Source organism: Puma concolor, chromosome A3, assembly GCF_028749965.1.
Source record: "Puma concolor isolate L17-30 chromosome A3, mPumCon1.1.hap2, whole genome shotgun sequence".
NCBI classification, from domain to species: Eukaryota; Metazoa; Chordata; class Mammalia; order Carnivora; family Felidae; genus Puma; species Puma concolor.
The window spans coordinates 57,095,896-57,111,052 of NC_141669.1; the positions used below are offsets into that span (position 1 = coordinate 57,095,896).

General features: G+C 49.4%; 1 protein-coding gene across 6 annotated transcripts in view; it reads right to left on the reverse strand.

Moving 5' to 3' along the window:
- MEIS1 (Meis homeobox 1) overlaps positions 1-14,566 on the reverse strand; it is a 140,323-nt gene extending 125,757 nt beyond the window's left edge. For 2 of the 6 annotated variants that reach the window (XM_086700981.1, XM_086700984.1), the window contains exons 1-6: positions 10,952-11,734; positions 8,865-9,091; positions 6,876-7,017; positions 6,300-6,350; positions 5,456-5,506; positions 3,758-3,904 (exon numbers count right to left, since the gene is read on the reverse strand). In XM_086700981.1, the coding sequence (XP_086557107.1) occupies positions 3,758-3,904; positions 5,456-5,506; positions 6,300-6,350; positions 6,876-7,017; positions 8,865-9,091; positions 10,952-10,963 (630 nt within the window). In that variant the 5' untranslated portion in view covers positions 10,964-11,734. The other 4 variants (XM_086700983.1, XM_086700986.1, XM_086700982.1 and 1 more) reach the window with 3 other exon arrangements.
- Between the last annotated feature and the right edge of the window lie 591 nt (positions 14,567-15,157).

Sequence of the window (15,157 nt, forward strand, 5' to 3'; positions counted from 1 at the left end):
GGCCGATCCTCCTCCCCTGGGGGTTTAGCAGCACTTGGCATTTAACCTGCCTGGCGTGCGTGGCTTTCTGGTTCCATCTCCTTGAGCCACATTACTTCTCCCCAGATGTCAGGCACAAATCTGGATTAACATGCAACAGGGCGCCCTGTGCAGGCCGCCAGCCCTCGCCCAAGAGCTGTTAAATGCAGATTCAGCCGAGGACCCCCCGGAGAGCTGCTGTTGAATAAAAATTGTAATCGAAAGGGACCATTTCTTTGCCTCCCGCTGCCTGTGGGAAACCAGGGCTGGCGCCCGAGCACAGGCCCAGCTAGTCCGCTCTCGCTGCAAGCGGGCGTGGCAACTTCGGGAGGCGGCCTTAGGGGCCCGGAGACTCCTCACTCCTCTCTCTCCACTCTCCGTTCGGGTTCTTGGAGTGGGGAAATGCTTAGATTCAAGGAGTGGCGAGCCACAGACAACCCTGGGAAGGAAGACTTCATTCGACGGCTCCTTCTGGGAGCGCAGACTAAAGTCTAGCGTCTGGGCGGCCAGGCTCTTTCCCGCCTAACTCCTCTGGACGCCCCCAGGTCCACCCTGAATCCCTCAAACAGGCGTCCCGCCTCCCGAAGGGCCCGCATCCTTCTCCACTGACGACCAGGCTCAACCCTCGCCTCGACGCCTCGCACGGTTCTTCCTCTCTGCTCTGGTTCCCGGGGGCGCAGCCCTGCCCTCGCCCAGGAAGCCCCCGGTGCCCCTTGCTGCCCCCAGTCTCAGGGCGTCGGGAGCTTCCGTGCGGAGCGGGGAACGAGACCGTCGGGAGAGGGCGCCCGGGAGGCCTGCGCCCACGAGCGGTGACTCTCGAGCCTCGCTCCTCGGGGTCTGGGAGGGGGAAGGGGGCGGGTACGAGAGGTGGGGGGACAACGAGATTACGGTTTCTACCGGCGTCTTAATCTGATATATATTTTTATATTTAGAAAAAAGCATCACTACAAGGCCAAGTGGGTATTTGCCGACTTAGCCCTCCGGGAAACCGGCTGGTATCAGAGTCGTCGATTCCAGGTCCCTGCGCGGGTGGCAGCCTCCGCGCCCTCCGAGGATAAAAGTAAAATAAAATAAACCGTGCCGCCAGCAGACCCTAGAGACAGAGGGGTTAATGAGCTAACGAGGACCAGCGCTCACACTACACCTGAAGCATCCCGTCCCGGGGCGCACCCTCTGCGGGGGCTCAAATTGGCTGGGCCTCATTCGCAGACAGGTGGCGGAGGTCTGCCTTTCTGGGCCCGGCCCCCAGGGCATCGCACTAGGGGTCTAGCGCCCCCAGGGACCGTCAAGTAGGCTCCAGTCCAGAGAACTGGCGCCCACAGGGGGGCCCTAGTTCCTGGTCTCTGACTCCCCACCTCCCAGAACAGGGGACTCCACTCAGAGTCCAGGTCGGAGGCAAGGTCCCCCGTGCTCCCCGAGCTCTGCGCTCCCAGCTCCAAACAGAGCCCAGGCACACTCGCTCCTGGCTCCCGGGAAGGGGACAATTAGGAAGAACAAACTTGGGTTTGCTGCCCACGGACCAAGACCTAGATGAACTGGAGGGGTCACGCGAGCTCGCCCGCGCATAGGCCAACAGCGCCACGAGCCCAGCCAAAGCTGCGAAGCCCACCAGTAAGCGGTGGGGGGTGGGATGCACGCTTCTCATTTTTTAGGTGAGGGAAGAGACTAAAATGTCAATTTTTATCCACTACTATCGCCTGCCAGTCTACATATTTCAAATTAAGGTAATTGTGTAACAAAAGTTTACCGAAGGAGTAGGGGGGAAATGCAATGATGTTATACCAATTTTGTGCCCCCCTCAAAAAAAATCCCATAGCTTTGGTCCTTTATCTGTGACTTTAATAAAATAATGATTCGTTGAGAAAATGGGGTATAAATCTTCATTTTGGAGGCAATTAAAGTGTTGATTTCATTCATGCCCCTAAGCGATTCTTGTAATTTGCTCAAATAGCTTTATGTACCCAGCACTCCGGAGCTCTTAGAATCCCATTGTCTAGTTAGGCTTGTTGGATTACAATTTTTACTCAACAGCAGCTACCCGAGGGTTCCTCAGCGGAATCTGCATTTAACAGCTCCGGGGTGAGGGCTGGCGGGCTGAACCAGGCGGGAGGCCCGGCAGCCCGCAGGGCCCGGACCGGGCCGGGAGCTGCCTGCAGTGTTCCCACCTCGGCGGGGCCGCGCAGGGACTGAGCAGACCGCCTGTACTGTGCACTCGTCTACACTGCCGAAAGTTTGCAACTTGCCAAATAATAGTAAAGACCTGGCGCTCTGGCGCTTTTAAAGCTCAGCTCTGCCTGCCCTCCACTGCTCATGGGGAAAGGAGGAATTCAGCCCTGTCGCGGGATTACCGAGAGAAATCCAAGCTGGGAATGTATTTTAAGAGGGTGATGTTGAGAGAAGAAAACTTCAAGAGGACACCAAGACCCAGGAGTCGGACACTCCTGCAAGCACTTTACAAGATAGCCGCTAGCCAACAGTGACCATGGCAGAGCTTGCAAAGGAAAACTCTACACGCCCGCCCGTCTTTTGGCTTAACAAAGGCAGGCTGATCTCTCCCCCCAAAAGACGGAACTCACGTGCCAAGTCAGAAAGAGAAACGACTCTGGGCCTTCACTCATTTATGGAGAGGCCAGAGGAGACCCGCAACCCAAATCTCTATTCGCGTTGCAGCAATTCGCAACGGAGAGCTGTTCTGAGCCCGTTTCATCTCACCCGCTCCTCAGGTTTTCACTTTCATTGCATTTTTGCAACTTCTTTGGGCCAATCCAGAGACGCAGCGACAGGAGAGGGAGAGACTGGGAGCAAACAGTGGTGCTGGGTTGAGAGAGGGAGAGAACCACCCCCCCCCCAGCAATTCCAAATAAAAGTCGTCCCCACTTAGCAACGCAGCGGAAGAAGGGCCTGCAGGGAGGACCAGAGAGGAGGGGGCGAAGCAAGCAAAGGCTGGCAGTGGAGAGCGAAGGCGGCGCGAGGTCCCCCACGGCCACACCGAGGGAGTTTCCCGGGGTGCCCTTGTCGCTTCCAAGAGCTGCCAACCCACAGGGCCCAGTGCACTACCAGCTGGAGGATGAGTGGAAAGGAGGAAGAGAAACGTCCATATTTATCTGTTTTTATAACCTCGGCCTGGTCTTATTTTTTCTACTAAGTACAATAAAATGGGCGAGCTTGCAGCGAGCACCGCACAAAGCAATGTTCAGTGAGGTCTAGAAGCGTTCGGCCGAGGAAAACTGACAAGACAGGCTAATGAACCGTATAGACAGGGAGAAAATAGCCAGCATTTGCTAGATTTCAAACCCTCGCTGTCTCTCTGAGACCACCTATCTTGGGTTTATTCCTAATAAAATAAGAAATAAGCAGACCCTACCCTTTCCTTTTCTTCGAAATAGAAGGGGGAAAAAACGCTCCAGAACAGAGCCCTGCAATCAGGCGGTCACTGGCAGTTAACACTCCCATTATTATACAGGGTAAATAAAATAAAGACAAAAATTAAAAGCGACAAGAAACAGGTCAAGTTTGCAGGCAAAGCTTTTACAAGCTCATCTCTCCAGGTCGAATCCCAGAGCCAGCCTTAATGAAGCAATAATAGCCACATTATTCAAAAATTTTCATTTCGATGGAAATGTATCTAAAAGGGACTTAATCATATGCAAATAATAAAAGGAGGTGGTAGTGACCCAGCAAGCAATATGCATACAGATTTTTTTTTTTCCCAGGGATGTTGAAATTGAAAAACGCATACCTGGTCGGTTAGATTTGCTGATCTTGTTATATCTTCACTGTCTGATTTTGATCCTCCTTCTCTATCGTCTATCACCAAATCGATAGGCATTTTCCCTTTCAAACAGCTAATATACCGGTGGCAGAAATTGTCACATAATTCGTGTACCTACATTATGACAGAAATAAAAAAATGGAAATATAATCAGGAGTGCATAAATGACATTGACAAGTGCAATCCACCCCCCTTGTGAGATCCAAACTTCCAAATAGGGAAACACAGAGCAATTGTCCTCCAGAGACCCCCAGACGCATCCAGAATTAGGAATAACTTTCTTTTCTTGCAAAATAGAGATATCCCAGAAAATTGACAGTGACAAGATGATTCACAGGCTACAACATATTCAACACCCGTGTTAAATTCATCTGCTCCCAGGGCTGTGGCCATTAGAGAGGTGACCTGCTTGGGTGACATTTAAGGTAAACTATTTAATTTCATCCACTTTATCATAAGTCCTTTTCCAGTGTGTCTAAGAGAAAAATGTGAAGATATATATATATATATATATATATATATATATATATATATATATGTAATATATGAAGACATATATTACTATATATGTGGGTGTATATACATATCTATATCTATATCTATGTATCTTTCTCCCTGTATATATCTATATATCTCCAAAGACCAGTACTGTGGTGGTATAGGGTATATGTTTGATAGCCCAAGTCCCGATAACATTTGTAATTAGGGATTCTACCTGAAAAAAGCATATTTTAGGACACTTTAAAAAAATAGAAGAAAATCAAATTGCCAGTACTCATGATATGAAAAAAAAAAAAAAACCCTACAGCCACGAAAAGGTATCAAACTGATCAAAAAAAAAAAAAAAGGGAAAAAGAATGCTTCGAAATATTTAGGTATAAGTGGAGCAGTCTTACAGGCCCCAGGCATCACTGACATGCAAAAACTCACAAGAAACCCCAGTGTGCTTGCAATTTAATGTTAGTTTGAATTACAATGCATTAAGTTTTTATTGCTGAGATTTATAGAACAGCTAGCAAAATCATGTTATCCCACACCCTTTCTTGAGTGTGAAGGTGGGGTGTGTGCAGGATTCACAGATTCAAGAAATTGACACAACTATCAACTCTGCTTTGTCTCTGCAAAAGGTTTAATGTGCCTCCCCCACTACCTCCTCCAGACTCCCTGCCCACTCCTCCTCCTCCCCCTCCACCTCTCCTCTGTGTCTGACCTGCCGCTGCTCTCAGACTGTCTTCCAGAAACTCACTAAAACTAAACAAAACCCCCCTCCCACCCACCCAGAGGTAGCAAAGAAGAGGGGGAAGAGGCAGAGAAGAGATCACAAAGGTATAACCTGTGAAGCAAACTCACAACAGCATTCTAAACATCAAGGGAGATGCATAGAATTGCAACTATTTATACAAAGCTAGCAAAGTATTAAGAATGAATACAAGGCTAGGGCATTTGAGATGCCGGTTTTAGTGGCTGAAATTGTAATTAAACCGCAAAGAGAAATGGACGCTAAGATTGGCCTTGACACTAATTACCAGAAAGAAAGACATTTATGCAAATGTCTCAGAAGCCTGAACTTCAGCCATTCAGAACCTCCCCCCCACCCCACCCCACCCACCCCCTTGAGTTTGGGGGTGAGGGGAAAGCAAAAGGAAAAGAGGCTAGAGAAATTACCTTCTCTAATTCCAACAGATGAAACCTTAATACTTGTATGGCTTGAATCATCTGCAAAGATACAAAAAGAATGAGCACCCTATTCCTAGTTTGCAGAAAATTGGCTGTCACAGCTCTAGCATCTCCAGCCTACCCCCCCCCCCCCCCCCAGTAAATAGAGTTATTTTGATTTATGGCAATAACACTAAAAGTTAATAGCAGTGACTGGGTACCATCTAGAGGTTTATATTTCTTAAGGAGAAAAAAAAATAGCTAAAACAACAACAAAGCATCTAAGTAGGGCTCATAAACACTCTCCTCCCCCATGGCTCTTCCCTTTCTCAGCCCCACTGGCCCCACCCCACAGAAAGGGCCACATCCCTGGACTAGATGTTTCCAAGTAAGGAGTGCACGGAAAATATTCCAAACAGTCCCCCAGCTGTGGCTTTTCACACTGCAAACTTTCTGCTGCTTTCCTCACACCTTTCAGGCACACTGGTGGTTTGGGGGCTCTTGCCCAGTTGCTGCCCTCGTGACGCGACTTTGAGGGCTGGGAAATCCGCAAAGTTTAAGCACATACGCTGACAAGCCCGGAGATAAATCCCCGCGCTGATTAGAGCTGTGCTGCCCGGCTGTCATAAAAAACAAAAGCTCGCGTTTCCCTGCGCGGGCTTGCCCGGCCCCTCTCGAGATGAATTTATTTCCCCGGGATCTTGTCCGGGACCACTTGTCCGTGGACAGAAACGTTTGCAGCCGCCTTGCAGCTACGGGAAGACCCGTCTAGAAACCTTGGGGCTCTTTAAAGCAAAGCTGGTGGCTTGGGGGGAGGGGAGATAGGGGTGGGGAGGTAGGGGTCCGCTCTTACCAAGTTATCCAGTTCTGGATTAGAAGAAAATAGAGGTTTTTCTGCGCGAATCTAAATACAAGTGAGAAGGGGGGGGGGGGAGAAAGAACATTTGAAATCTGGTCGCTTTCCTGGTTTCTTGCCTCATTACACTGTCAGGGGCAAGATGTAACCTCCGGGAAGGACTCGATGACACCGAGTGCATCCCTCGCAGAAACACTTCAATGTGAATCAAATAAGCCAACAACAAGCCCAGAGCTCAGGGTTTCTTCCACCAGCAAAAGTACGCTTCTAGAGGACGCTGCCCTGCTCGCCAAGACCAAGGCGGCTACAGCGTGTAGGGTTTGTGATTTTATTTTATAGAGTGGGCTTTCTGCGTTAGGTTTTGGAGCGTGAGTTGGAAAGCCTATGGGTGATTTTGAGTCGTCCGCAGACACTCATATAGGAAGAAAACCCTAGGGTAGATGTCACAGGCATGGCTTAGGGTGGACTAATTTGCTGGTTACTTTTGAAAATGTGCTGGATGGGGGAGGGAGTTTCTCTTTCTTTCTTTCTTTTTTCTTTTTTCTTTACTTTTTAAACATATATTTTGCTGACCTGTTTGGCGAACACGGCTATATCTTCATTGAACGACTCTGACGAGCAGACGTCCCCACCCGCCACCCCCGGCTCGCGGGGGGTACAAGTAGCTAATTCACATTTCTCAAAAATCAGTGCTAAGAGAGGGAAGAGGGGGTGTCTGCAAGAAAATACAACAGTCACAAACAACACAATGGTTAGTCCGGAGTCAGTGAAAAAGGCGCCCAAGAAAAACAGCCAGATGAGCTCGAGGCAGGGACCCTCTGTCTGATTTTGTCATCTACTTTTTTCCTCCCCCCTCCCCGCCCCCAGGTGACTGCTCGCCTCCCCTTCCTCCTAGGCCACCGAAACCGGAGGCCCTAAGCCAGGGACCTTATCTGAGGGTCGGTTCAGCCTATCTGGCCGGAGAAATTGGTAACATTTGCTAAGAATAAAACCCAAGCGGTTCCAGCAGCCATTTTGAATTAAGTTTCCCACCCCGACAAGCCCTCGTCCCTCCGCTGCACATCTAGGACCTGGTGGAGGAGAAAGGCGCTGGGCGCAGGGGTCGGGAAGGCTCCTGCAAGTGGGTTCCTCCAAGGCAGCCTCGCGGAGCCCAAGACTCGGGGGACCTTGGTGGCAGGCGCTCAGCTAACTTGGGGAAGGGACCTCTGTGGCTGCGGGCCGACTGTCAGCGGGCTGCGCCTACCGATCCCGGACCCCGCGGCCCTCGGAGAGCAGGAAGCCTCCTGCACAGCCCCCTGCACATGTCTCTCCCTTAGTCAATGGCCCCCACTCCCCGCAAAAGAAAAGTTCCTTCAAATGTCCCTGCGGTAAAGCCTTTCATTTTTGTCTCTACGGAATGGCAAAGCAGCTAGTATTTCCAGGGGCCTAGATGTCGCTTATCTCAACCCATAAAAGAAAAAAAAAAAAAAAAAAAAGCTTCTCCTAATGCTCAAGGAGGTGTCTCAAGTCTTTTATTAGCTCTCACAGCCCAGCCGGAAATTTAACAGTTTGGGGTCCTTTTGAAAGCTTCCCCAAATGTTCTGTCCTGGAGCCTAAGCCATTTGCAGTTAACGCTGCGGAGAGAACGCTGGGATTTAAACCGGCCCATCGCACAAGGGACCAGGAGATAAAGCAGAAAGGGTTCGCAGCTGGGGAGGGTCGGGGTTGCCGGATATTTTCAAAAGAAGACATAAATAGAAATAAAAGTTACTGCAAAGTAAAAAGAGGTCCCCAAATTCAGGAGCACACAGTAGGCACAAGTGACTTTGGAAAGATTTTACCAGCCCAGGGTCTGATCGACTGGCCTGGGAGAATACGGTGTAAACCACAGTCTGAAAACCACATTGGCCTGACAGCACCCCACACCTACTTCCAGATCCTTCAGGCTTCGCCTTTGAACACAAAGTACTAAACCGGCTAGAAGTTTCTTGATGTCTATAACAATTCAGAGCGAGCTCTCTCCTTGCCTACGGTGGTCAAACTCCCTAAATGCAAAGCATGTTCCCCCTTGCCTGACCTGCAACTGTCCTCCCTTGATTTTTATTGTGCGGCGGCCGAGCCAGCATAAGGTTGCTGAGTAAACTTAGCAAGTCAGAACAATCAGTGGCTTAAAAGATTTTCCCTTAAACTAAAAGTTTCGTTCCAACACAAAGGCGCCTACATTTAGAAATCCCCAACGCTCTCCCAGCGAAGCCCAGCAAGCGAGGACTCCAACCCGCTGAACTACAGAACCAGGGTGTGAGAGGGGACGAAGGACCTTTGGCAACTCCTCCTGCAGGGCGACCCCTTCGCCGGCACGGCCTCGGCGGAGCTGGACGCTGGGCAAGCGCGGAGCGTGTGTGGAGATGGGGGGCGTCCGGGACGGCAGGCCGCCTTCCCAAATCCTCCATGCAATGCGAATGAAAAGTTACCGAATAATGTACCTCCAATCCACAGAGCTCTGGCTTTCCTTTTACCAAAGGCACAGGGAAACAGAGGAAACATCGCGTCTCTACCACTTAACCTGCTGCCCGTCGTACCTACCCATAAATGGCATCTTTATCTCTCTTTAAAGCGTCATTGACGGAGGAACCCATGCTGGGGGCCATGGCGTTGGTGTGAGCTGTGTGCGGGTACTGATGCGAGTGCAGAGGAGGCCCGTGGTTCAGGTGGTGGACCGGCTGCATGGACCTGGCCGCATGCGGGTCCCCATACATCGTGGAGGGGATGCCTACTCCATCCATGCCCCCGTAATGGGGTAAATCGTCGTACTGCATGACAAACAGGAGAAAACAAGGTTCAGAAGGCCAGGCCGGCAAATGGGGAACCGGCAGGGCATGGAGCTTATATAATGTCAGTCCAGCTGGATCCTTCAACCCAGAATTCAGTGGCCTTGCATCTCTCAAGTTGAGGGTTTTTATTTTAAAAATAATTTCTAAAGTAAAAATCCTAGGATTCTCTGAGTCTCAGCTGAGATGAATGGTCTTGCCCTAACTTGTGTCCCTATCAACTAGTTCAGAAATTCAGGATCCTTTGGCAAGGAAGGAGGGAAGAAAGAAGGAAAGAAAGGGAGGCATTTTCCCAGAGGGCGGAAGGTAAAACATGCATGTCTCTAGAGGAGGAAATTCAAAATCACAATAATAAAACGTGCCAGGACAGTGCAGCAAACCCGCCTAGTTTCACAGCCCCTTCCCATCAGGGGGAATTAAAAAAAAAAAAAAAAAAAAAGTTACGATGGGAACAGCTAAGCTAAGCACATGAATTCAGACAGGCTTCTCATTTTATTTCTCTGCCAGCGTGGGGTTAAGGCAGTCCTGCAAGACACTGCATTTCCTTTGCTTTCCAAGACAAACTCTGCTAAATTACACAAAACTAACTGGCCTTCTCAGAAGTGAAACTCAGAGAAAGGTAGTTTTTCATGTTCATTAGAGCTGAATTTAGAATTGGGCAATTTTCCCTCAAAGTTAAAGGAAATCTATAGTTGGAGCAGTTATTCTGTTTTCTCCACTGTTAAGAACTTTTCCCTCAGACTGAAAGTCAATGAGGCAAATGTAACTCATCAGGTGTAAAGTAAATTCAAAAGCAAATGCACGTACAACCCCTATCTTCTTTCTTCAGAAAAACTACTTTCATATTGATTGTCATTATTTTAGGGTGCAAAATTTAGCTATTTAGATTTTTCTCATTGCTTCATTCCAGGCAAGTTCTTTTCCCAAGAATTGGAGGCACGGAGAGTGAAATGATTTTCAAAGAAAAGAGGAACTGCCACTTTCATGTCCTTAAAGCCAGAGGTGTGAAAATAGTTTGGAAGAACGCTGACATTTGCCTGAACCAAAGGAGTAAAGAAGAATGTGTCAGCCTAGTAACTTTCTTTTGCAAACAGGGCTTTGAGGGCCAGGACACAAATTATGCAGGGAAGGCTTTCTGTAGACCCCCCTGTCTTTTAAGAAACTACCTCAGTTGGGTTGTCATTGTCTCACTTGACTCTCACTACATTTCCATTCAAATAGGAATATTGGGGAAATTAGTATTGCATTTTTAAAGTGAGTCGCTGTGTGCTTAGTATCCAATTAGTGAAGGGCTTTTCTAACAAAAACTTTCCAAGTATTACCTTTTATAAAAATCCATGCACATTAAAATCACTTTTAAAAGATGAATGTTTTCCGACCCCAAAAGCCATTACACGATGACAAAGTTATTTGCTTAAAAAAAGCTAAATACTTCTAATGATATTAAAAGATGAGCATAAGCAGTAACACATCAGAAGTTTCTAGCTGCTTATTTTACTTTAAAAATAGCTTTAAACTTCTGCTCCCTGAACCACTCACTTTATAGCATTAGGTATCTAGAGCCTTTTGTTTTTGTTTTTTAAACAGATGATTGCCTGAGCTTGTATTTTTATTTAGATAGCTGCTGGTTAGGATTCTATAGAAAACTTGATTACTTGAATTAATTACATGTAACATACATAAGTCTACAAATGCACTGAATAAATTCTTTCGCTTTAGGCCACGGCTTTAGGAGCCTCATTCAAAAATACAGAGAAAAAAGGAAACTTTTTAGCAGTGTCTTTCGGCCACGTTTCAATTTAATCTCACATTTGAGTTCCACAATTGTTTTTTAATACGTACCCTTTGCGCCATCGGCCTCCCTGGCTCCCTTCCTACTTCAACTTCTAATATATCCTCTTTAAGGCCAGTGTGAAAAGAAACAAATAAGCAAACTCCCCCGGAAAAAAAAAAATGTAAAGCACGACGAAAAATCCCTTAACGTCTCCAGCAACGTGAGCTACTGGTCCCAGATCTTCGGTCTACGGGACCTGAAGCAAAGCGCCCGAGTCACTGAGCATAAAAGCGCTCCGTTTCCAAGACAGCAGCGGGGGCAAAAAGAAAAAAAAAAAAAAAAAAAAAAAAGCAGATCTTCTCTCCCCCAAAAAATCAGTTTAAAAAAAAAAAAAAAGAGCGCCCCTCAGACCCAACTACCAAATCTCATGGCTTTCTGCCACTCCGGCTGTCAATCACAGGCGAGGTTGTCAACGTGGTGAATGAATGATCATCCGCTCTGTCTTCTTCTGGTCAGAACACCTCAAATGTTAATATTCAAATGCACAAAGCCCTAGCGCTCGCTTCCCTTGAATCAGTCCTAATTCCTAATCAGTTTCTCTCTTCTCTCGCTCGCTCTCTCTTTCTCTTTCTCTCTCTCTCTCTCTCTCCCTCTTTGCAACTGCTGCACTGGAGGGAGATTAGAGGAGGAGGGTTAAAAAAAATGTCTGTCTGAGTTTGTCTTAAAGGAGCCACGATCGATGCTGCCCGCTTGCAGTCCCCGTGCGTGTGTAAAGTGTGTGTTGCACAGGCGGAGAGGTGGATTCCGACCAGAATGCTAGAACCCGGAAGTAGTGGTGGCCATAACAGGTCGCGTCTTACACAATGCATTGGGCTGCAGCAAGTAGGATCCTCGGCAGGGGTGGGTGCGCGAAGCGAGCTCTGGCCGCACTGGAGAGGCAGAGAGACGCTCCATTAAATCGCACGCCCAGGCACAAACACACACACACCCAGGGCACACGCGCACAAACGCGGGCAGCAGCCCCCGGCCGCAGGCTTTATTTTCCGTATTCTTTTCTCTCCCTCCCCCTCCAGACTCTCTCCCCAAAGCCGACTCTCTTGAAATAAATTGGGAATAAACGCCGGGCAGGCAGCAGCAGGAGTTATTTTGCACAGGGCTCTGAGCACAGACTTCATGACTTTCCTCGAAATTATTGGGGTCTGCCAGTTTTTTCGGGGGCAGAGGGGGCTAATGCAGAAAGTATTGGATTCTCAGGACGGACCACCCCAAGTAGAAAAGTCAAACGGGGAGACAGAAGACTGAGCAGGAGCAAGGCTTGGAAAGGCTCTGCTGAGTCCCGAGAACGTGGGGTGAAGAAGGCTGGGGCTTTCTGCAGATCCAGCTTAGAGTTGCTGTCAGAGGTGGACACCCGGCCCAAGGAAAGGAAATGCTTGCATTTTCTCACTTTGGGATCTGGACACCCCCGCCTTCCACCTCCTAGCCCCGGAGGCCCCCAGCCCCAGCCCCGGCGTCCTGCGCGAAGTGGGAGAGGAAAGGAGGGAACAATGAGCGGAGAGCCGGGAATGTGCCCCCAGCGCCTGTTTACAAACACGAAGCTATTTATGATCGCCGGAAAACGAAACCCGACGCGGGCTCGGAGCAGCCCAGACCTCGCGGGTGGAGCCCGGGCCAGGGAGACTCGGGGAAGCAGGCTGTTTCTCCGACCCTCTCTGGGAGAGGCAGCTGTGCGCCCAGGGCGCGGCGCAGCAGGGTCAGCGCGCTCGGCTCCGGCTCCGGCCGCGCCGCCTTTGTCTTCGAAGCGCCGAGGGGCTCCGGCCTCGGCAGTGCTCGGGGCCTGGAGGGACCCTGCGCCCCAAGCTCGTTTGCCCCGCGAAGCTCCGCGCTCTCCTCCCCAGCCCTTCTTCTCCCCACCCCGCTTTCCTGTCCCCAACCCGGCTCAGGGAAAACTCCCAGTGCCAAAGAAAAAGAAATTCACTTCGGGAGCTGAGATTTCAGACAAAAACCTGCCCCAACCCACAACTCAGAGGCTCCAACCAGCCACTGATTTTAACTTTCTCCCTTCAAATACCTATTCTCTGGCTTAACAACAACAACAACAACGACAACAACAACAACAACAACAACAACAACACAGCAACGAAATCCTCTCCTTATTCTCCCACTCTAAGCTTGCCTTTTATTATTGTATTTAGTGGTGTTATTTTCGTTTTTATTTTTCTGCGCGCCCGGCTCTATACGCCGAGATGGCTCAGCCACAGCAGTTCAACCAGCGGGTTGGAAACCTCACATCCTCGAGCAAGGCTCGCAGCTCGCTCGGCTCGGAGCAGGATTTTTTTTCCTCCCTCCAGCTGAAACCTCACAGAAAACTCCCCCTGCGGTCGACTGGAAAATGAGCTCACCCAAATCTCGGTAGGCAGCCGTGGAGGAGGGCTCGGCCAATCAGGGGGCGCTCCTGCCAAGGCGGCCGCGCATTGGCTGCGGGGAAAATCAATTATCAAATAATCGATCAGCAGGGAGCTTCGATCTGCAGGGAATGCAAACTGCCAGTCCCGATTCCCGCCCTGATGGTGGCCAAAAGGCTGACTCCTCCAAAGCCTTCGGCCGCTAGTTCCCATCGCTCCCACCCCCCATCCCACTTCGCCAGCTGCGGACCGAACCCTCATCCCAAAGGGGGGTGTAGATAAGAGAAAGAGTTTTGAGAAAGATTAGGGGGCTTGTATCTGGAGAGGTTGTTTGGACAAGGCTAGGAGCTCTCAAATGTATTGAGGCTAACTCTAAATGCGCAAACTAAAAGAGAATTTGCATCAGTTTGAGAGGTAGGACTCAAGTTTTTGTTAAGTGGGCTTTCAAGAAGCCAGAGACACTGGGCAAGCATCAGAACATATATCTGGAATCAGGTTCCCTCCAGCACACGTAGCCTCGCTGAGCGATGTCTATTCCTTTAGTACTTAGCAGGAGTCAACGCCCAGTCTCCCCCCCCCCACCCCCACCGAATAGAGTGGAATTTTCATAAAGCCGAAGCAGCTGAACCTTCCCAGCCTCCCGCACACCTCCCCAGCACACCTCCCCAACGCCGACACCGCACTCCCCCCGTGTGCACCTAAAGGGCTGACACATTCACCCGAAGCCTCCAGATACACTTTGCCTTGAAAGAGCTCCGACTGTTTAAAACACATCCTAGGATCCGCATCATTTGCATCTCTCTTCTTTCTTCCTTTCTCTCCCTCCCTTTCTACCCCCACCCCCACCCCCACCCCCAACTTTAGGATCTTTAACTTTTTTCCATCGCAAACATGGGTAAAGTTTTTGGGTACCGACGCCCCGGTACATTACGCAGGAGGTCAAAGCAGGCCGCGTGTCAAAGCCGAGGGGATCCAGGTGAATTACCAGCTTCTTTACGCCTTTGCCTGACACTCCCACGCCCACCCCGCTCGCCCCAACATGAACTTGGAAACCGAACTTCAGGCCGAGATGGAACCTCCCGGTCTCCGGAAGGCGATTTCTCTGTTTAATTCGCGGGAAGCTGCGCTGGCTGGGCCAGGCAACGCAATCCTTTTCCAATTACCGGGAGGACCAAACAGGGCCGGCAGCCTGCAAGCCCTCTCCGAACCCCAGGCGGCTTTGGCCCTCACCTGCGCCTTCCGACGGCTGCACGCGGACGTGTGACCACTGCAGTCCAGCAGGCCAGGCTTCGGCGCGGCTGGCTGTAGGGGAGGGACACAAGGAGGGGGGGTCAAGCCAAACATCGAGATGGGTACATCTACGTTTATGATCCTTAAATGAACTGTGAGGGAAATGGTGTAAGTATAATTTAACGGAGAGAAATTTACTGCGAAATACATTTCGATGATCATCGTCTTTAAGAGTCCTTAGGGGTCCTCCAGCAAAGGCTTAAGTAACCGGTTTGGAGTTACCTCAACTCTGCGGCCATGTTTTCAAATTTGGAAAAGGCCAGTTTTGGTAAAGATTTCTTTGACAATGGAGTTTATTTTGTATTGTTGCTTTTTGGTAAATTTGTTTTCTAGCAGAGATGAAAAAAGAAGGTTCAGGTAAGTCACTCCTTTTCAAACATAACCAAAAACTTCAAAGCAGTTGGAAAACTATTGTGAGCTTCAACCATGATGTGTCAGGTTACCGTAAAAGTACTTTCAATTACCTACACACAGGTTTTCCTCAAAGAAAGAGATAGTTTGCGTTTGTTGTCTTAAATAAACTCTTTATAGTTTTAAAAAGTGTCTTCTTTCTTCTCCCCCACCCCTTTTCCATTTATAACT